The 22,656-nt window shown below is 39.1% G+C and overlaps 2 protein-coding genes across 5 annotated transcripts; both read left to right on the top strand.

Annotated features, from left to right (window-relative positions):
• The first annotated feature begins 9,656 nt into the window (after nucleotides 1-9,656).
• lemd1 (LEM domain containing 1) lies at nucleotides 9,657-14,066 on the top strand. 4 transcript variants are annotated; one of them, XM_040008171.1, is made up of 10 exons: nucleotides 9,670-9,983; nucleotides 11,106-11,214; nucleotides 11,363-11,506; nucleotides 11,593-11,645; nucleotides 11,942-11,986; nucleotides 12,109-12,252; nucleotides 12,417-12,494; nucleotides 12,596-12,685; nucleotides 13,256-13,329; nucleotides 13,494-14,066. In XM_040008171.1, exons 1-10 carry the CDS (start codon nucleotides 9,798-9,800, stop codon nucleotides 13,771-13,773), a joined length of 1,203 nt encoding a protein of 400 aa, XP_039864105.1. In that variant the 5' UTR covers nucleotides 9,670-9,797; the 3' UTR covers nucleotides 13,774-14,066. The 4 variants fall into 4 exon arrangements, with proteins under 4 accessions (XP_039864109.1, XP_039864108.1, XP_039864107.1 ...); XM_040008173.1 differs by lacking the exons at nucleotides 11,942-11,986; nucleotides 12,109-12,252 and having other exon boundaries at nucleotides 9,662-9,983; XM_040008174.1 differs by lacking the exons at nucleotides 12,109-12,252; nucleotides 12,417-12,494; nucleotides 12,596-12,685 and having other exon boundaries at nucleotides 9,661-9,983.
• Nucleotides 14,067-14,350: 284 nt separating this feature from the next.
• On the top strand, nucleotides 14,351-20,000 carry LOC120718883 (N-fatty-acyl-amino acid synthase/hydrolase PM20D1.2-like; the record flags this gene model as incomplete). The annotated part of the gene is made up of 13 exons (XM_040007609.1): nucleotides 14,351-14,519; nucleotides 14,601-14,687; nucleotides 17,125-17,360; nucleotides 17,447-17,533; nucleotides 17,628-17,761; nucleotides 17,841-17,960; nucleotides 18,101-18,176; nucleotides 18,257-18,318; nucleotides 18,412-18,490; nucleotides 18,590-18,661; nucleotides 18,739-18,904; nucleotides 19,011-19,110; nucleotides 19,332-20,000. Coding segments are annotated over 13 exons (1,518 nt in total), but the record flags the coding sequence as incomplete, so codon positions are not given.
• Nucleotides 20,001-22,656: the final 2,656 nt, after the last annotated feature.

Here is a 22,656-nt window from a genome sequence, read left to right as displayed (position 1 = left end):
GTCTGTCGCAGGGCTAACACAGAGAGACAGACAGCCATTTAGAGATAGGACCAATTTAGAATCAGAAATTAGCTAAACCCTACTAACTGCATGTCTATGAACTCTGGGGAGCCCCACACAGTCATGGAGAGAACATGCAAACTCCTTACAGAAAGGCTTTGGCAGATGGTGAATTTAAATCCATGGAACTTCTTGCTGTAAAGCAACAGTCCTAACCACCATGCTGCCCCACATTAAAACCTCTTAGAGTAATTTTACTGTGTTTGATGGGCTCTAATTTGCAATAGTACATTTAATCTTTAAATATATTACTCATCAGATGCCACTGACGCTCAGCTCATGAGAAAAATGCCTATTACATTTTTAAAAGGCTGTTCACAAATATTTCAGCAATAAACAGTAAAGATACACTATTCAAATACTAATGTTGTTAAGCTAATATCAGGGAACTTCTGGTCATAGCATCAAATCATATGATTGTCATACCTTTTTTTGAGGACTAACTAGTCGCTGCAGCGCCACTTAACAGTAAATCCACTTAACACTGTTCCATAGCTTCCTCCTGTCTTATGGTTTTGCATTTCCCTGTGAATAATTGTAATCTAGCGACAGCAGCTGAGTAAAGAGTGCAATTAAAAGCAGCATAACAAAGGATTAGTTTCACAGTGAAGTGCTCTAGACTATAGATGCCTTAGACTGAGCTAACACACAGAAAGAAAATCAAGCACTGTGCCCATTTTCATGGATGAAATAATTTGTCAGTATATCAGTGCAGATAATAATTTGAATGCTGTGATAGAGTGTATGATCTCAGCAGAGTCAATGAAAGGCAAGGGATGAATTCAAAACCACACAAAGGATAACAGATTTCTTCACTGAGGACTGAACCAGCTGTACTCCCCCTGAAGATTTTTCTGTCAGCCAGAGGAGAGAACAACTCATGCATACATACAGCTGTCTGGTAATATATGTTTGTACACATGTCCAAGGACAGAAAACAATAGAGATTTATTCTTTTCTATCATAAGATATCTCTTGCTTTTCCCTTCTTCTCCCTGTCCTCCTATCCCACCCCCCGCGCCTCTCCCGACACAGTTGTAGAGAGCAGAGCAATGATGCGTGTCTTAGTGAAACCTGGTGAATAGTAATGAACCAAGCCTGTGTGTCTATTTGAGGGGAAGCGAGAGAAAGACAGCGAGAGGGAACGAAGGGTTTGTGGGTAAGGAGGAAGAGGGGTGGGGGGTGTAGACTGAGTGAAAACAGGGCTTTTCTTGCGGCACTGATGCAGCACAAGCAGCAGTGGTGACTGTCAAGCGATACAGTTGCATTAATCCTTTACGCTGTTTACATGATCGCCTTCGCTTCTGTGCCACATGGCTCATAAAGCCATTCTAACCACACTAATGTGACGTCACTCAATTAAAACCTTCGGTGAACTGCATCTTTTCACAGGGTGTGTTTCATTATACAGTAGCCCATTCTCCTTATCCAAACCCCCCCTCCTCCCCCTGTCGATGTGGGGTGGGGGGTGGGGGTGGGGGGGTATTAGTAGAGGAAATGGATGAAGGGGGAGAAAGCTGTGATTGAGTGTGGCTCAGAGAGGGGCAACAGCACCTGCTGTCTTCAGCTCAGATTCACGAGGCAAAACAGCAGTCTCCCTCTACTAGTGATAGACTATAAGGAAGACAAAGGAGGGAGAAAAGAGGCCCAAACAAAGCTTGACAAACTCTAAAGACACCAGGCTCTTCAGAGCAGCACTGGCTTAAAGCCTTAAAATTTTAAACCCAGACCGTCAACGCTGTACGTGGAGAACGATAAAAGACAAAGTTTGTGTCATCAGTGGGAGAAGACATGGGCATTGTGAATAAGAAAAAAATGTAATCTTCTGTATGCCACCTAGGAATAAATGAGTGGAATATTCAGCAAACTGGCTGCAAAGATCAACTGGAGTGCCAAGACTGAAAGGAAGGGAACAAACACAATAGACAGCCCCCCTACCTCAGCCCCTCTTTTATCCTTTTCCATCCAGGACCCATGGGCACTCTGCCAACTACGAATCTTAAGAACTCATTCAAAGAAAGCCAAAGAAAGGGACTTGTTTAAAATCAGGACCCATTCTCTTTTGGTCTCTTGTTTTTCCTTACATTTCCCACATGAGGACAGATTTTGGATTGCTGTTTTTACCGTATTTGAGGAGTGGTGGGAAGGGGGTGGTTGTGGGGGGCAGGGGGTGGTGTGGGGGGTGAATTGCCATTCATGTAACGTTTCATCACATTCGTGTTTTGAGAGTATTGTGAGCGAACGATCTCCCTCCTGAGCGCCCCCCCTCCTCTCCCTCTCTCTCTCTCTCTCTCCCAGTTTTCATTCTGCTTTTACTCCCTCTGTCTCCCCACTTTAGCTCCTGCTCACATAGTAACTCCTCCCCCCCACTACCCATTGTCTCTCCATACAGTATTAGGCTGACGGGATGCCATACTTGGTCCAGCGAGGGACGCAGGAGAGGGAGAAGGAGGTAAGAGTCAGATTTATAGCGCAGGAATGCATCGGGCACTATGAATGCAGGTCACCATCACTTTAAGAAGTGTGCCGGCCAAAATAGACGTTTGTTTTCATCAAAGCTGACAGTGAGGAAAAGAAGCAGCTTCAGTAATGTTCCAGCGCTTTCATATGTTGTATGCAGTACTTCAGCATGTTTTGGCTGTCTTGTCTGTCAGTGAAATGCATGTGTTTTTGGTTAATTACAATTAAGTATAGGATAACATACCTCCACAGCTTTTATAAACAGTCAAAATCAGTGTCCAGATGTCAATTTGTTCAATATTAGTCATTTGCTGTGCTTTTGTATCTTTGCACCTGTATATTTTGGAGAAAGTTTGCTTACTGCCCATACCTCTCTGCTACAAAACAGGGAAATGCATTAAAAATGATAAAACATAGCCATAATCAAGAGCCTTTAAAAACATCTGGACAATGATGATTGCCTGAATTGGCTCCCAGCTGAGAAGGACCACGTACGATGTTTAGGGATTAAAGCTAATCCTGCCTGTGGCTGAGATTCACCTTCCCGTCTGGACAGAGACTGACACAGGGGCTTTACTAATTTATGCTGAGACATGCACGAGCACAGGCTCCCTGAAGCTCGGTGCCAATGGTCTTTTTTTGAACCTGGAAATGGCTGATTGAGTAAACACTTTCCTCCAATAAGTAGCTAATGCTCTCTGTCAGAGGTCATGTGAATATCCAGCATATGCAATACCAGCGAGATATTGATCTAAGTGTGCAAACAGTCAGATGATTGGAACCTCAAGAAATCCTGCTGGGCTTGTGCTTCATTTTGTTATCTCTGTGGAATAAAGTTGCCTTGTATGGAAGTTTGGCCTTACGAACACATAAAAAGCAAAGTCAAACGCAGAAAAATCATGAGACAAAATGTCTTATAAAGTATTTTATGCTCTTGCTGGTACTGTAAAACATAAAACAGGTGCATAAAAGGGCAACTAAAAGTGGTTGTCTCAGTACCGGACAGTTGCAGCCTAGTACAGGAAGCTTTGTGTGCTTGTCTAGAGGAAAAAAAAAGAGGAGGCTGTCTCAATGGGGCTTTTGTTGTTTGAGTTGGAGACAGCAAAAGCACAAGAAAAACTGACTGACAAATACCTGGCCTCTCTGTGCCTCAAATACCTCAGCGTTACACTTGATACAATGTCAACAAATGCCTCCTCTGTCCTCCATAGTGGCCCTTTTTCTTTCTGTCCACAAGATTTTTTCATGTTTTTATAAAGGCTACTATAATCTGAGAAGACATCTGGGTGAGCAGATTTGGCCTGCATAGCTTGAGTGCTCAGTCTCCACTCACCGAGGGGTTGAAAATGGCCCAGAACACTTCCAATAGTTAGCAGTGCTTAAAATTGGGGTGAACAGTCTGGTCTGTCGGTTCAGTATACAGAAATTCTGGAACTTGTTTAGGATTCAAGAGTCATGGCTGTATGAACGAATATCAAAAGAAATATAACAAATGAATGAAGCTCAGCCTATCAGTATCATGGCTTTTATTTTAGACAAAATGGATGCAAATGTTGTCTTTATTTTTGTGAAAAATAATCTCTGCCATTTTTAAAAATTGCAGAGCTTTGTGCCCAGTGCTGGGGAAATGATCTCATTTGTGCTTAATGAAGTCAGGCAAGGGTTGCTAGAGAATATAGTTTATGTAATGTGTTTTGAATTCAGAAACAAAATCCTTTTGATTAACACTGCACCTTTTCTCTGTAGACATTGATTTAAAACAGCATTTTTAATCAAAGATTATTCTCCAAACCCCCTCAGGAACTGAAGACCTTGCAGAATACTGCTGTAAGATTCAAACATCAGCAAGGGGTCAATTTATTTGAGTCTGTGCTGTGAAAAATACAATTTCTACTGTCTAATGACTCACAAGACAGTCTCATTTTACTCCCCTGGGCCTCAGAAGAATACTTCCACTTTCTTTAGTTAATTATTCATGCGGATGTGAGTTTTAAATCCTGAATGCTGTCTGAAACCTACCCTTGTTTTTCCTCTCTTTTTGTTTTCGAGCTCTGGACCTTAAATACATGAGTTCTCTCAATGCATCTGAGTCACTCTTTGTGTATTACTGCCTTCCAAATCAAACCACACATGCGTCTTATGGCTTTCTATTCCTATGTGAGTTCTTTCTAACATGTCATGTAGGGTTTAAAGCCATTGGATACACAGTGGACTTTCAACTGAGGAACTCTATTTGAAGATTTTGGGGTTTGGGTTTTTTTTTGGGAAAAAAAAAAATTGTCAGGTGTCTTTATTGTGATTTCCTTTCATATATACAACACCCCCCAACAAACCCCCCCAAATCAAACCGGAAAACCAAATACAGTTCAAACTAGTTAGGGAATGATAAATTACAAATAAAGTATTCCCAGCATGCGGGATGATTTATGTTACTTTGGGTTTGTAGCATTTTATTTAGACCAGCTATTTGTTGCCTCTGAAATCTTTTGTAATTACATCAACAAAGCTGTAGCCTGGAGCATCGAGATCACAAAGCTCTTTTCAATCAAACTTTTGGAGTTGGGGGGCACATATAGTCAGTTTGAGTTGCAGCTTACATAAGATATTTTCCTAGGGATGTTTTTTGGGAAATGACTGACTAGATTTCATAAAATGTGCGACTTAGCAGATGGTTAAGGAAATGAAACAAATCTTTTATTGCTGCTGCCAGCCTTTCCAAAACATCCACAAAGAGCTTTGTTTTCTAGTGGGAGGTTTATTGTCATAGTCACGACTCTTTGCATACAGAGATGTGTTTAATTCAGTAATGTGGAATGTTCTGCACCAGCTGCCCGTTTAAAGTGGACTCTGTGATCTTTGTAAGCCTATTCGCCTCAGCATAGACTCTTTTTTTTGCATTTCTTTTAATTTTTGGAGGAAACACCCTGTTTTTTGAAATGATGAAAGAGGAGATGTACTAGATCTTGCTTCAGGGACACGTAGTAACATAGGTTTAACAGCGATTGGTCAAGACTTGGAAGTGCATTCATGAATGCAGCAACAACAACTGGCATTTAAAAATGAAAAAGAAAATACACAGTGAAGGAAACGAAAAATATTTTGACTCATACCAACTGCTGACTGACTATAAAGTCACTTTAGCATGCCTGCTGTTGATGTGAATGCATAAAAAAAACAAAACAAAAGTCTTTAAAAAGGGGTGTAGTTCACAAGGCAGCCCTTCAGTGGGTATTTACCCTCAGGGAGTCCCCAGAGCCCTTTGAGCCAAAAGGACCTTTTGCCTCCAGCTCTTCCAACCAAGTACCGTCTTCTAATGATTTAGTTCCTGAGCTTGCGTTTGGGTTTATGTTATGTCACTTTAAAAAAAAGAAGAAATATTTCCTTTCCAGGTTTCCTTAGTTCTTTGTTTTCTATTGTTTTCTAGTGACCAGTGAAATAATAACAGTGGTGGTCATTGGGTAATTAATAAATAAAAACAAATTGGATTAAAAGTAAAGCAAAAAGTAGCATAAAATGACATTTGTGAATGTTGAATGTTTTAGTGGCTTTGGCTTGATTTAGTTCTAGGGTCGATTGTTTTAATATTATCACTTTAAAATAAATAAATAAATTAGAGGAGCTGGCAATGATCAGTGACAAAACTCATGTCACGAGTAGATGGTTTGCACTTTAGCTAACTGAACAATCACAGCACTTTTATCAAGTGCTTCACATGTGAATTGCTGTGGTTTGCCTGCTGTCTCGTTTTAACTAGATTTTTCAAAAGGATTCAAAAAGCATTTGACCACAATAACTCCCTGATGAATATCTCGTGACTTTGATATATCCATAATTGGCCTTCTTGAATCTTATCTGAAGACTTTGTGTACATTAAAAAAAATCTTTTAGGTTTTGATATTTAAAAACCACAAAATTAAGTGACTTCTGAAGACAAACGGAGATGATTGCTATAGCAACATTTCACCAGTTTTAACACAATGGCCTTTACGGTTTCCTCTGAGTCAGTCACAAAAGCAACTGGCCAAGTGCAGCACTGCGGATTGACATAAAACAGCATACAGGTTCATAACTTTAACTGAACTGATCTAAAATGGTGCAAATTATTGGCAATAAGCAACAATTCAACAGTTATTTTCTGTAATGTTTGCATTCACGGATCAATATAGTGAAGTTATGCAGTTACATGTGTTTGAGCTAACAAGACGCTTGTGTTGTTCAGGTGATCGGTTTTGCTTTATCCGTGGACACTTTAACGGGCATGACGTTGCATTCTGGTCACGATGTATCTTGTTGCTCTGATACTCAGTTTATTTCAAGTCAGACTTTAAGACATACCAGCTTATTAGCCAAACAGCATGTCACTATATGCAACAATATCAAATAGGACAATGTAATTTCTGAGTATATAAATTCCTTAATACATTTCACCAGCCAATTTATTACGTATACCTGCTCAACTCCTGGTTTAAATAAATATCTAATCAGCTAATCACATATAACCAATTCAATGCATTTAGGCATGTAGACATGGTCAAGTAAACCCACTGAAGATCAAACTGAGCATCAGAATGGGGAAGAAAGGTGATTTACACTAAGAGACTTTGAACATGTCATAGTTGTTGGTGCCAGATGGCTTTCACTATTTCAGCTGCTGAGCTGCTGGCATTTTCCCAAACAACCATCACCTGGGTTTACAGAGAATGTTCTGAAAAAATGAAAATATCCACAGTGCTGCAGTCCTCTTTAAAAAAGAAAAAAGAAAAAAAGAAAAGAAAAGAAAAGAAAAAAGGATTTTTGAGAATGGCCAGAATCTTTGAACTTTGATCAGCGGGGCAATCGTGGCTCAAGAGTTGGGAGTTCGCCTTGTAATCGGAAGGTTGCCTCGGTCGTTGTGTCCTTGGGCAACACACTTCACCCGTTGCCTACTGGTGGTGGTCAGAGGGCCCGGTGGCGCCAGTGTCCAGCAGCCTCGCCTCTGTCAGTGCGCCCCAGGGCAGCTGTGGCTACAATGTCGCTTGCCATCACCAGTGTGTGAATGTGTGTATGAATGGGTGGATGACTGGATATTAAAGCGCTTTGGGGTCCTTAGGGACTAGTAAAGCGCTATATAAATACAGGCCATTTACCATCTAAAGGGAAAGCAACAGTAACTCAAATATTCACTTGTTACTGCCAAGGTAAGCAAAGGAGTGCGTCTAAATGCACAACACATCAAACCTTGAGCCAGATGAGTTACAGCAACTCAAGACCACCTGTCAGTTAAGAAGAGGAAACTAAGGCTACAGCTTGCATGGGGTCAATAAAATATGTAATAGAAGTTAGGAAGAATATTGCCTGGTTTGATGAGTCTCCATTTCTGCTGCAACATCTAGATGATAGGGTCAGAAACAACATGAAAACATGGATCCAACCTACTTTGTATCAATGGTTCAGGCTAGTGGTGCCATAATGGTGTGGAGGATTTTCTTGGCACTTTGGGCCCCTAGCATCTTGTTGAATCTAAGAATTTGGGCAATTTGAAGGCAAAAGCAGGTCCTACCCAGTACCTGCAAGGTGCACCAAATGAAGTGGCCGATGAGTGTATGTACACATCCTATGCATCTAAAGAAGAAGAGGAATATTTAACAACTCCATTCCAATAGAGATGCTGTTTAAAATTGATTGCACCTGAAACAAATGAATTAAATTCATTTGCAACAATCTCTCTTATTACTCTGCAGGTTAGTAATCTATAGTGGTTTGTTGAAAGCAAGACAAGGAATCCTGGACACAGAGACTAATCCTATCTGAGAGCTCAGTTTGAGTTTCAGCTTCTGACCAGCTTAGCTGAATTTAGAACCAGTTCAGCTAAATCAGAAGTTACAGGAGCTTAAAACACAGTCGTATGCTAAACAAGACCTGATTGTTATGTCAGAAGTCAGCACAGAGTGAGCTGAACTACACCTAAACAGCAGCTAAACATTAAAATTTGTGGTAGGGAATAGATATGCCAATATGCTGACAAGCCTGCAGAATAATCACCATAGTGATAATACTTTTATCTTCAGCGCTGGGAGGAGATGTTGATGTTTTCATCTTGTTGTTGTACCCCAACAATATGGAAATACATCAAATATGAATTAATCAGTGAAGTGAACTCTATTATTGAGATTAGCACCCTTGACAATGAGCTCATGCCTTGATGCAACAGTGATAATGGATTTATCTTTGCTGGTAAATTGCATTATGTGGAAAAATCCTCAAGGTTATGACAACATTGCAAATAGCGCAAGTGTATATATATATATATATTACTGTTAAACTGCTGGAAACAGGTCTGATCATGCAAATATGATGCATTCTGTGAATTATATTATAGTCTACATTTCTGCAGACACTGGACTTGTGGGAAAGCAACAGCTGTTATATATTGTCAGATTGTACAATATGGGAGATGGTTAATTGTAAATGTCACAAAAGTAACTAAAAACAAGTGAAAACAATGTCTGCTGACATATTAGATTCCCTGCTTAACAGATAATCACCTGAACCAGTGTTTTTCCTTTTGTTCTTCATCTGCTCACAGGTGTCAGAAAATAAGAACTCACCAATTCAACGGCCTGAATGCATCACTCGTGTCAAAATGCTGCTGCAGCAGCATATATCACAGTGCCAGCAGCAACCAAAGTGTGGGTCACACCTGGAAGTCAAAGGTATGTGATTATTTTACTGAAACTGCTGTATACATCTTTAAATTCATAATGAGAATCAGTCTTTTCTCACTGAAAAAAAAATGAACTCATCATAAACCTCTAAATGTCAATGGCTGTATCCATCACAATAGGGGACTTAAAATATACAAATTAAAAACGCTTGTGCTTTTCCTTTTTAATGGCAGTATGTCTCCACCAGCTCTAATTTTAATAAATAGACTTCCATTTAGACGGAAATATTTTTTGGGAATGAATAGTTTTAGCTTTAAAGTAAAATTACAATAAAAATCTTTTTCTTTCTGACTAATATTCTAGCTCAAAGTTGTACTGCAAAGTCTGGACTGCATTTTCAGTTTTCTACTTAGTTTAACAAACAGACATTACATGCAGCTGAAACATATAAATTCACAACGAGCCTGGATACTGGTCTCCTGTATGTAACGCGGAGTTTCTTGCTGCCAATCAAGTCTTGGACTGCAGCTGTTCTCAATCTAGTCTGATTACAGCAGAAGGCTTTCTTCGCAGTTCCACCGAGGGCACCGAACAGTATTGTTTTCTCACATTCTGCTGTTGTTTTCTTGTGAAATGCCGTTTGTGGAGGAGCCCGCCCATCTCTCTAAATCTCGTCTAAAGTCTGATTTAGTCGCTCATAACGTCGCGCTGCCATCTGCAGCGAGCAAAAAGGCAGTGTATGTGGCGCTGCACCTCAAACACATTGATCAGAAAAACGCGGCGGATTTCTCCAGCGACGAGGAGGACCGTGCAGGAGATGTGAGTCCATATTTTGTGGCTACATGGTTTTTCTACTGTAGACTTTTTCGAAATAGAGACGAACTTAATGAGTGACAATGACAAAGTATTCGCTCTGTGCAACGGCTCTTTAGTATCGGCTGTCACAACTGATGTCCATACATTAAATTGGTATCAATAATGCCAGACGTTGCCAATGCTAATTCTTTCACACCGCAGCAGCACAAGTTCAGCAGCTGTGTGCTTTGGAGGTGTGGAGCTCTGGACCATTGCTTCCGAACAGCCCTCTTGCTGTTGCACACTTGAGGACTTCAAGCACTTAAACCACCTGCTGTACAGTTGGTATATGTTACATGAGATGTTTCTGTAATGGAGGCTACCATTACAGGCGTGTGCGCACCTGTCACGCTCATCTAGCTCTGTTATGAAGGGGAACGCTGGCGCTTGTCATGTTTTGGGTAAACTATCAAAACTAAGCACAACATTGTGTCAGTTTCACTTTTAGAAACTGCAAGATAAAGTGAACAGGCGTTTAAACTGAGAAATGGTAATAAATGTGTGACGTTTCCTTGGTCCCCCCCCCCCTGAATGTGAATTATGAGTTGCAACCTAAGTTTATACATTTTTCTTTTTCTCTCTTTTTTTTTTTTTTTCTTCTCCCCCCCCCCTCTAGTCAGCGCTTGTTTGAAGATCCTACTTTACATTTAAACAACAAGGGGGACTAATACTACTAATTTGTCCTGTCATTTTGTGTTTTGTATCGCAATAGAAAACAGATTTGCCAAAGTTTTTTTTTCTTATTTGGTATTTTATATATTTTTTTAAATTTATTTATATATTATATTTATTTTATATTACTTTTTCAGTTGGTTTGGTGGGGTACAACAAAGTAACTTTATTTGGCTTTAGTGTGAATAAAATTTAAAATCTTTATAGCTTTTTTTTTTTTCTTCTTCTTCTTCTATCTTTTTTCTATCATATCTAAACATGAACGCAAATGACTTATAACATGATTAGAAGACTGAACGGATCCATAAATGACAGCCTCCAGCTGTTTTTATTTCTATCTTCACACCTGGATCTTCCTGGCGTTTAACTCACAGCTGTTATCACTTTAAATCGAGCAAATCTTGTCTTTGTTAGGACAAGAAAGATCCAGAGGATGCAGAGATGCCTGTTCCAAGTTGTCTGACTGATGAGGACCTCAAGGCCACATTACGCAAACATGGTGTTAAACCTGGGCCTATAACTGGTGAGGGTTATGAAAAGATTTTTAAGCACCTTTTAATTTTTTTTCCCATTGAAAGAAAGTCTTTATACATAACATTCAGATGGTTTTTAGATCTATATAGACCTAGACCTTAAGAGCAAATTGGTTTCATGCTGTGTTTCAATGCCAGCCTCCACTAGGGTCTTGTATGAAAGAAAACTCCATAAACTGCTACAGTCTGACAGATGTGAAAGGTTGAATGAAGCAGACAAAGCCATACTGTACTCTGACTCTGAAGAGGAGGAAAAGCAGCAGGAGAAGGATGAAAACTTGGGTATGACAAGAAATGTTTGGGGTTTATTTGAATAAGATCTTGCTTTATTGGTATCACAACGTTGTATTTTTCTCTGGCTTGTACAGGTTCAGAAAAACAACCTGACCCTTCAGACCAAACCCAACAAGAGAGCAGCCAGGTGAGGAATTATTTTAGAGACTTTGGTTCTTTTAGATGAAAGTCACTTTTTTTCTTCTTTTTTTTTTTTTTTTTTTTTTTTTTTTTTTAAAACGTTCTCTTTTTAACAATCTGGAAGTAAGTTGGCCTTATTGCCATCTGCTGGGTATCATACTGCCACTCAACAGTTCTATCACAGCACAAAACTTCCCTCTAGTGCCACCTAATGGTTACTCATTGCAGTTTTAATACTGGATTCAGATTTTTGCCAAAGCATTTGAATTGTAACTTTTGATGTTATTTTCTTTAACTTTTCAGAATCACATTTTTTACCCACAGTGCTTTTTACCCTCATCAAGGCTGGTAATTACTGCAGATATTTCATATCATTTCAAGAACATTCTGTCAAACTGAATTGTTAAGTGATAACAAAGTTGTTTCTCCCCCCCCCCCCCCCCCCTCTTTCATGGGCTTGGCTTTTTAAGCGCCCTTGTCCTCCTAGGAACACAAAATGTAGTTCCAACTGGAATTCACGGAATGCGTTAAAGTCTTCAGAGCGGAGTCAATCTCAGTGCTCACAGATTATTAGCACATCCGCTGCAGATCACCACACAAGATTAGGATCAACGGTAGGCTGGTCTTAGTAGGCGCCCTATGAATTTTAAATTCTCTGCATTCCTTAGTCTTTTTTTTGCTTTGTGAACCTCTCAACATACCATAGTTCGATGGTTTTTATTTACCATTCATATGGAGATGCATCATGTTTTATTGCTTTTAACATGATACCTTGCAGGTTCTACCTAGATCAAAGTCCACTGATGACTCATCACGTTCTTCTCAATACTTCAGCATCACTCAAATGGTTGAGGAGGAAAGTTGATCCACATTTAAAGCTCCATATTCAGTCTTTATTTTTGTTATACATAATCTCTGCTGGAGTTGTTGCTCAGTTTACATTCTTGCTGTAAATAGATGGAGAATTCGAGCTCACGGTCTGTCACAGACAATGCGTGCGAGTTCAATGGGACCAGTGTGCAGGAAAACTGGGCACAGTCAGACGGGGTCAGAGCATATAGTGTTCAGTCACACTTTACACACAAACTTTGGTGCCGGCTGAATTGTTTCAGAGGGTTTTTTTTTTTTGTTTTTTTTTTTTTTTTTTTCTCCCCCACATTAATGGAGAATGGTGTCATATACATCTTACTGGCTCTTAAGATTTGGATTTTGATCCATATCACTTGATGGGATGCACATGCACTTACTACACAAGCAATATATGTTTGATGGGGTGTTGATTGAACTTTCTTTGATGTCATTTTTATTTTAAATCAATCTATAAAATTCAATCGGCACATTAACTTTAACAATTGCTTAAATGTTTTACCAAACTCTGGTATATGATTTGCAGTTACTAATGTCATGCATCGTCATTATTCTGGTTAGTCTTTCCTTTCCCAACCCACTCTGTTTTTAATTAAAAAAACATCCCAGTACATCAAACTTGGGAGCAGAACCTTTGTTTGTTTTCATTACGGTCACCATCTTTTAATTCTACTTGAAATGCAGGGCTCCTGTCTTTACAGTTTCTGGTTTCATTTGTGTCATTTCACTCATTTTTACCGTCCTTTCTAGCCTCCCCAGGAACCTGTGAAAGATGCTTTCAAGGACATCCTTCCAGACAGTAAGACCACTCCGACAGGGATCTAGTAAGTACCACACAAACCCTGTTGAAACTCTTACTTGCTGCATAAGAGATAAAATAAAAAGATATAAAAAAAAAATAAAAAAAAAAGTTTGGCAGATAAACATCTTTCACATGGTGTAAGTGCTCTGACTCAATTATAAGGATGTGTATTCCATTGTTTTTCAGCGTCACTCGCCGGAGACCCATCAAGGGTGCCGCACAGAGACCTGTCCAGTATTCCTACCCTGACAGTCCTGTGAGTCCCATGACCCAGCAGAGACGGGAGGTGGAGCGCTATCTTGTACCCATTCACATACAGATTTTAGTTTTCATAATTGTAGCATGTGTCCTGTACCTTATTTATGTTAATGTTGAGGAGAGTCTAAGCTATTGGTCATACGGTGAGGACAGGCTTCTGGTTCAGGCAGAGTCACAGGACGCAGATGTTGACTATGCACAGGATTAACATTGCTTTAATTTAGTGTTACTTTCACACCGACAGATTTTTGTTTCCCCTTTGTGGAAGCGAACTACAAAAACCAGTTTTATACTTTTTTTTCTTTTTCTTTTTTTTTTCTTTCTATAATATTGTCACTGTTCTTGTTACTATAGAAGTGATGCCGAAACGAACTAATTTTAAAAATTGTCTATTTTCTTAACCCTAATTGTAATATTGCCTTTTCACAGAACTTGTCACGGTACTTGCATGCCTTTTTTCTTCTTTTCTTTTTTTTCTTAAATGTTTGATATGTACTTCAATAAAATTTCTATGCGCCTTTTCATACTGCAAAACAAGCCTTTATTGCACACAAGCTTTGTAAATTCTTTCCCCACCCGGATGGTTATTTAACGAAAACTGAAATAAGCTCTTATAACGGCTCTCTACATAATGTAGGCGTGACTGTCTGTGTCTGGCAGCAGGTGGCTCTAATGCAAATTCAGCCTACAGTCACAGTCGACGAGTTCCGGGGTAAACACAACAACCGTTACAATGACTGAGTCGGGTTCAAAGTTAAGAATATTTAAGTTTTTAAAGATAATTATTAGCAGCTTGTTTATTTACAGTCCTGCTGCTATTTACAATAGCGGCTATCAGGACTCTTTCACTGGACGTTAACGCCGGACTTCAACTCGCACACTGGGAAAAGACGAATAACAAATCGCTCGTCATTGACCACCATCAGAGAGAGGAGCTCCTAGCAAATTTTAAAGGTATTCGGAGTCGTGTTGTAGTGGATGTAGATGGAGGTAGAGACACTTATGTTTGGTAACAATTTGTCTCCATTTGTCCAGAGGCAATCCGCATCCCCACAGTGTCATTCTCAAATACAGAAAGCAACACCACTGCGCTGCATGAATTTGACAGATTCCTCCGAAAAGGTAAACCTGCCAGTAAAACGTGCTTAGTTTTTGTATTTTAAATACGTAACGGCGGTACATGTATTCCATTACTCCCCAACACTGTTTATATATATAATATGCTCAACTGGAACTAGCTGATAGCTGTCGACGCTTGCACGCATGATTTGATCGGTCAGTTGTAGCAAACTCTAAACGTTAATGTAGTTTTTGTATGTCAAACTTGTATAGCGCCAATAAATGGATAAAGACGCAGTTAGTGTTTGCTGTGCAGATGTACTTTGTTCCGTACACCTTATTCAGAATTGACCTTTCGACGTTTTGCCGAGCCCAGGTATGTCGAAACCTACATTGAGATGCACGTGGTTCAAAACATCAAGTCACATGACCTGAGGTTTTGGTGCGTTTTACCTGCTTACTCTAGTCTTTATTGGAAGTGTAGAACAAATCTGATGACAGGTAAACTTCCAGAAAGCTTAAAAATAATAATCATCATAAAGCAGCAAGTTACACAGCAGTTCATGGCACTGTTTTTTTGGCAGCTGGTTAGTGAAACCCACAGCAACCACAATGTAACCCTCAATTCCACTGTAAAATACTTAATTGATGCCTTTGTCAGTGACACACAATTCACTGTTTTATCTAATATTTTACTATTTATTTGGAACAGTATCTTTCAGTGCGTTGATACACAATATTGCCAAAAGTATTTGCTTGTTTGCCTTCACACTAATAGTAACTGAGTTGCATCCCATTCTTGGCCATAGAGTTTAATATTATGCTGGCCTACCCTTTGTAGCTAAAAAAAAAACACAGGTGCACTAAAATGTGTCAAATTAGTCAACATGTTAGCAGTTGCACCATCAACAGTTGTACTAGCAACAACTAGTATAATGTCCTTGCAGTCACAAGAGGCTGCTGTTGCTAGCACAGCCATGGAAAAGTGCAGCAAGAGACAGAGCAGTCCCAACAAAAGAGTGGCCCTTTTCCTGATGTACTCATGGATTGTTTGTTGTTGTTTCATCCTGGATAGTTGTTCTGACACTCAGTGGTCCAAGGCGTCCTTCTTTCCATTAGTGTAGTCTCAGGTTGGAAGACCTGAATTCAATGATTTGGACAGTTGATTTTTGACTTTGCCAATATAGTGTATTTTGGTAAAATGATTCCTATGTATACCTGCTGCAGGTGTGCCATGAGAACGGTTGTCTGTCCCTGTGTGTTGGCCCTGTGTGTTGGCCCTGCGACAGACTGGCGACCTGTCCAGGGTGTACCCTGCCTCTCGCCCTATGACAGCTGGGATAGGCTCCAGCGCCCGCCGCGACCCTGAAAAGGAGAAGCGAATAGATGGATGGATGGATGGATGTTTAACAAATGCAGAAATTGCTACTTGATCTTCACTTGTTCATTTTCATTCACAATAAGGATAATACATGCATTACATTACATTCACCCTTCTTTCCAAACATCCCCGACAAAGTGGGAGACATTTAACTGCGGTTATAAGAATAAACATAGCAGCCTTTTCTCAGTATGTTTTATTTTATAAATTGGATTGTTACTAAACAACTGAAAAAGCCTCATGTATGTTAACAGGGGGAAAATTATATTTGCTGAAACACTTCATTACAATCACAGCTTGTTGTCTTTAACTGTCTCAGAGTTTTCTTTGCTTTGGTGTATGGGGACTTCTCAAAAACATTTATTGTTTGTACAGTGAGAGAAATAATTATTTGATCCCCTGCTGAAAATGTGAGCTTGCTCACTTAAAAAAAAAAAAAGAACAGTCTCCAGTTTGTATGGAAGTTTAATTTTAAGTAAGTGAGACAGAAGTTGATCACCAGTTTTACACACATTTCAGGAGGGATTTTGGCCCACTTCTCTTTGCAGAAATTCTCTAAAACTTTTAGTTTTCTTGACTCTGACTTGGCAACTTGAAGTTTCAGCTCCCTCCACTGACTTTCTAAAGGGTTGACATCTGGAGACTGGCTATGGCACTCCATAAGCTTAATGTGCTTCTTTATTTAACCATTTACCTCTTTTGTTGCCTTGCAGTATGTTTTAGGTCATGCTGGAAAACCTATCCATGACCCATCTTCAGTGTTGTGGGTTAGGGGAGGAGGTTCTTATCCCAGATTTTATGCTACATGGCCCTGTCCATTAGCCACTCTATGTGGTGAAGTTGTCCGGTATCCTTAGCAGAAAAAACAGACCCAAAGCATAATATTTCCATTTCCATGCTTGTCTATGGAGATGGTGTTCTTTGGGTTCTTTGGTTTCATCTGACAATAGAACTTTCTTCAAATCCTCTGAATCATTTAGATGTTCGCTGGTGAAATAAGGACGGGCCTGCACATGTGCCTTCTGGAGCAGAGGGATCTTGCAGAGCTGCAATTAATTAAAGCGATAGATGATGAATTTAAGAAAAGAATTGCTCTTTCAGCTTGTTTTTTTTTGTCAGCCTTCCCTACAGTTTTCTCTTCTAGCTTGGTTCATCATGAATTGGTGGCAAACTACAGCCACTTGTTTTGGGTGAAAGGATCACAGCCTGAACTGGTGCCATACATGCTGCTGGCCCACATTGATGTAGTACCTGCTTCAGAGTCAGATGGTTGGGAAGCACCACCATTTTCTGCAAAGGAGATCGATGGCTTCATCTATGGCAGAGGAACCATAGATGACAAAAACTCTGTAATGGTGTGAAAACATATTACTTTTGTGTGAGCTTACTTTTAAACAGACTTGAGGTATATTTGGCTAAACGGCTGATTTATTTCTTCTAGGGAATACTTCAGGCGCTGGAGTACTTGCTGTTAAAGGGCTATGCTCCACGCAGGGGATTTTACATCGGTCTTGGTCATGATGAAGAAGTATGTTAACAGTTCCACTATGACATTACAAACTTAAGTGGGATTGGAAATATCACATTTTAATGGCTGTGCTCTTCAAAATCTCTTTTTTAAGATCAATGGTCTCAATGGAGCGATGAACATAGTGCGTATTCTGAAGCAACGTGGTGTCCAGCTGTTGTTTGTCATGGACGAGGGCCTGACTATATCTGATGGAATCATTCCTGGTCTTGAAGGACCTGCTGCTCTGTAAGAACCTGTCTAAACATGTGTTGTGCACTTGTGTTGATCACATCTTATGTGTATGTGTACGTTTTATGATTCGCAGCATTGGGTTAAGTGAAAAAGGCCAGGCCGTTATAAAGCTTAGTGTGTCTGTGGCCCCTGGTCACTCCTCGATGCCTCCCAGGGAAACTAGCATTGGGATCTTAGCCACAGCAGTCAAAAGGTGAGAGGAACATTGTTTTTTAAACTATAATGAGTTCTGTTTAGCTTCTCTGTTCATATGTTTCACTGCCTTCCATAATTTTACTACCCCATGTTTAAAAAGCTAGTATAAAAGATTTAACTGTGATCCTGTTTCCTCAGACTAGAGGACAACCCAATGCCGAGGTTATTTGGTTATGGCCCTGAAGGTGACACCTTTGAGCATCTGGCCCACAAGGTAGGGTAATCTAAATACTTCTTTACTAGTAGTATACTCATGTACTCATTCTTTACCAACTACTAATTCTTTGCCTTCAGTTCAGTTTACCACTAAAGTTCATAATGTCGAATTTGTGGCTCTTCTCTCCGCTCCTTAGCAGGTAATAACTGCTAAATATCATTTAAATATAAATTCAAATGTCATGTTTTCTTGTGATTGGTTCGAGTGAAATAGACCAGTTTTTATGTTTCAGGATACTTGAAAGAAAACCAGTATCTAATGCATTTGTAAGGACTACCACAGCAGTCACCTTTTTTAATGCAGGAGTAAAGGTGCAGTGATTATTTTAAATTGAATGTAATTCACAAGAAGTAAGATTTTAAGCCTGTTACTTTTCTTTGTAAAAATTCAATATCTTCCTCCCTCTGCAGATAAATGTTATTCCTTCCCTTGCTGAAGCTTATGTAAATCTACGAATTCACTCAGCGCAGTCGGTACAAGAGGTAGAGTCCTTTTTGAGAATGAATGCCTTACTATGTACACTTTGACATGAATATGAGATGTGTGCTGTCTTTTTTAGGTACTGGACATCATCAAGGATACGGTGGGCGACCAGCGAGTGAAGGTAGAACTTGTTGATGGATTTGACCCTCTACCCATCAGCGGTGCTGATGACAAGGCCTTTGGCTTCCAAATTATTAAGAAAACGGTGTTGGACTTGTTTCCAACAGTTACAGTTGCTCCAGGTAGGGTTCATACAGATTTGTAGACATTTTTATGAATTAGCTGGAAGCATTTTAAAGCATCTTTCGGGACATTATAAGTAATTTAATATCATATTTAAATGTGCAGGTATCTGTATTGGAAACACAGACAGTCGACACTTCGTCGACCTGACCAAAAATATTTATCGGTTTTCCCCGGCTTGGTTTAAGCCAGGTGACCCTGAGAGGTGAGAATTCAGCAGTTTTTAATACTGTCAAAATATATTTTCACCAAAAATGTCTGCAGACCTCAATTTAAAATTGAACAAATACAGTAAGAAGAATTCCACGTGCAGTGATTATTTCTCAACTCTAGAAACAGATCATGCAGCATGAATAGAAGAGGGGAATATATAAAATACTTTCTTGTTCCAGGTACCATGAATCCTTTTTTCCCTTTGTTTCTCAGATTCCATGGCATCAATGAAAGGATTTCCACTAAGAACTACGAGGAGATGATCGTTTTTTACTTCAATTTGATCCAGAACTGTGACATTAGGAAGCTCCCTGAGCCCCACAGCTCTGTCCATGAACTCTAAGCAATTGACAACATTGGTGATAAGATAAACACATGAATAGCATATAAAATGCATTGATATTGCACTAAATAACTTTTGCATTATAGAATCAGAAACTACAATTTTGCTAATTTCAAAGTGGGATGTACTTTTATCTTTTATGTGGACTACTGACTCTTTTCAGTGATATGTGAGTAGATAGAGCACTGACCTTTCTGCAGTAAAATCACTGTGAATTGGCTATCTAGAATTTTGCATTCAAGATTAAGTTTTGGTGCTCTATGCAGACTGATGTACTATTTTTTTCTGAACTCTATGGTGGTATGATATGATACAATTAACCAATTATTATATATGTCTTATTGTGGGACACTGATAGTAGTGCAGTCATAAAGATACATCCTATGGCTTTTTGATTTGGACCGCTCATAATGAATGGTACTAATGACAGCACTACCTACAGGGATGCTTAATTTAAATAAAATACTGGACTTAATGTTCAAAGAATGCTGTGTTTTACTGGCTGACTCATTAAAATGATTCCAGATTTGTAAATGTGATTGAATCTGTTCACAATTTTATTTTTAATTACCCATCAGCCATAACAAAGGAGGATCGAGTGTTGTCATCAGCCTGAGTGTTGTGTCACCTAGGACTTTCAAAATGATTCCATACTTGCATGTACTAAAAATCTCAGATGAGTCTGAATCACAGTTACTTTGACCTAACAGAATTTTCCCATAATTATTTCTGATGAAACACAAAATGAAATTCCTTTTTACACTTGTGTTATATACAGTACATATGAGGAATTTTACAACAGGTTTAGAATAAGTAACATTTCTGAAAATGTGACAGTTTTATCCAGGTAGCAATCTTCCATCTGTAATAAAAATAGCTTTAATGTAGAGTAAAGAAGACAAGAAAAGAGTTATTAATTAAAGCAAATGACACACAAGTGGTTTTGCACAAATTTGCATATTACCTTTCACAGATGGAACGTAGTGACCTTAAAAATTAAAATGCATTAACACAGCAGCCAAAACATGAAATCTTAAAATAAAATCTTAAGATGCTTAAAGTGAAAGTCATTAGTAATTGCAGATTTTTACTTGCAGATTTCAAAGCGGATGTGATGGTTATTCCCTCAAGGCCCAATGTGTCCTATTTGATACATGAGTTTTTATATTTTTTAATAAAAAAAAGATGTTGCAAATTAAAACTCTTATATGCAAATTACATTTATTTAATTACTTTGAAAACATTTGTCAGACTGCTCAATCGACACTTTAATTTCAAAAAAACGATTCTGAATTTTTCATTTTAAAAATTTTATTTTTATTTAATTTATATTTTAAGTTGTAAAAAATAAGTAATGAGCTTTGTCTAAAACCAGTCATATAACAAATGTCAAAGTCATTTTGGTCATCAAAACTAAGTACTTTTCAACTTTTCATTCAAAAGCTTTGATTACTTTTTAATATTTTCTACACAGAAACAGTGGGTCTTGCTTCATAGTTAGCATCCTCAAATAAATAATCTAATTATAATAATTATAATTAATAATATTTTATTTCATATGTTGCCAAACCTGGATTAGGTCACACAAGGGTTAGACTCCGAAGGCCAAACCTCAAAACAATAAAATTCAGATGAAGGACATGAATTTGTGCTTAAATGATCAAAACAAATGTCCAAATGTGGCATAACATTATACTGACCCATAAAAACAAGCTGAAACCCCGTCTGACTGACTGATTCCGTCACTAGCAAATTTCATTTGTGTCTCCTTTTATACAGCCTTTTTTCCTAAATACAGTGCTGTCCAAAAGTTTTAGGCAGGTGAGAAAAAAAATGCTGTAAACAAAGAATGCTTTCACAAATATAAATGATTGTTTATTGGCCCCATATGTATTCTGCAGCAGGACAACGACCCCAAATATACAGCCAAAGTCATTAAGAACTATCTTCAGCATGAAGAAGAGCAAGAAGTACTGGATGTGATGGTTTGGCCCCCACAGAGCCCTGATCTCAACATCATCAATGTGTCTGGGATTACATGAAGAGACAGAAGGATGTGAGGAAACCTATATCCGCAGAAGATCTGTGGTTAGTTCTCGAAGATGTTTGGAACAACCTACCAGCTGAGTTCCTTTAAAAACTGTGTGCATGTGTACCTAGAAGAATTGATGCTGCTTTGAAGGCAAAGGGGGGTCAATCCAAATCATGATTTGATTTAGATTTCTCTTTTGTTCATTCACTGCATTTTGTTGATTGATGAAAATAAATGATTAACACTTCCATTTTTGAAAGCATTCTTTGTTTACAACATTTTTTCTCTCACCTGCCTTAAACTGTTGCACAGAACTGTACTTTGTGATGGAAAATGATGTATTACAAAGATGTTTCTGGATGTTATAAATGTGCACATTCTTTTTAGAATCAGATCCGTTATAATTGTAATGCCAGTTGGATTAGATGTTGCGTAATGTTCATAAATAATGTAAGTAAATACAATGTGGAGATCACAAGAATGAATTTAAACTGCAAGTATAAATTCTACACTATCAGTGTTACAGAAGGAAATGCAAAGACAGTATTTTTCCATAAAGGCAGGGATTGTTTGTAAATCCAAATATAGAAGAGTCTCTACGGCCTGTCACAGCACTTACAACAGTCTTGAAAGACTAAATTAGCTGGGCAGTTTTGGATCCATGTGATGCCATTGGCACAGGTACAAAAAGAACCTGGAGCGTCAGGTTTGGCATATAGCCCACCAACCAAGGTTGAACGTCTGGTGTCCTGGTGCAGCCACAACAACCTGGTGCTGAATGCCCAGAAGACAGTGGAGATTATTGTGGACTTCAGGAAGCACACAGCCCCACTCCCCCCCATCATCCTGACTGACACCCCCATCACCTCTGTGGACTCATTCCGCTTCCTGGGTACCACCATCACCCAGGACCTGAAGTGGGAGCCCACCATCACCTCCGTCATTAAGAAAGCCCAGCAGAGGATGTACTTCCTGAGGCAGCTGAAGAAATTCAACCTGCCAACACGGACGATGATGCAATTCTACACTGCAATCATCGAGTCCATCCTCACCTCCTCCATCACTGTGTGGTACGCTGGAGCCACTATCAGGGACAAACAGAGACTGCAGCGTGTTGTGCGCTCTGCTGAGAAGGTGATTGGCTGCAGACTCCCATCTCTGCA

Source organism: Simochromis diagramma, unplaced genomic scaffold (genome assembly GCF_900408965.1).
Source record: "Simochromis diagramma unplaced genomic scaffold, fSimDia1.1 OVJJ01000545.1, whole genome shotgun sequence".
Classification (NCBI taxonomy): domain Eukaryota; kingdom Metazoa; phylum Chordata; class Actinopteri; order Cichliformes; family Cichlidae; genus Simochromis; species Simochromis diagramma.
This window is presented reverse-complemented; position numbering and strand designations above follow the sequence as displayed.

Coding starts and splice junctions, on each gene's coding strand:
- lemd1 (XM_040008171.1), top strand. CDS start 9,798: ATGCCGTTTGTGGAGGAGCCCGCCCATCTCTCTAAATCTCGTCTAAAG. Junction 9,984..11,105: donor AGGAGGACCGTGCAGGAGAT/GTGAGTCCATAT, acceptor TGTCTTTGTTAG/GACAAGAAAGATCCAGAGGA. Junction 11,507..11,592: donor GGAGAAGGATGAAAACTTGG/GTATGACAAGAA, acceptor TGGCTTGTACAG/GTTCAGAAAAACAACCTGAC.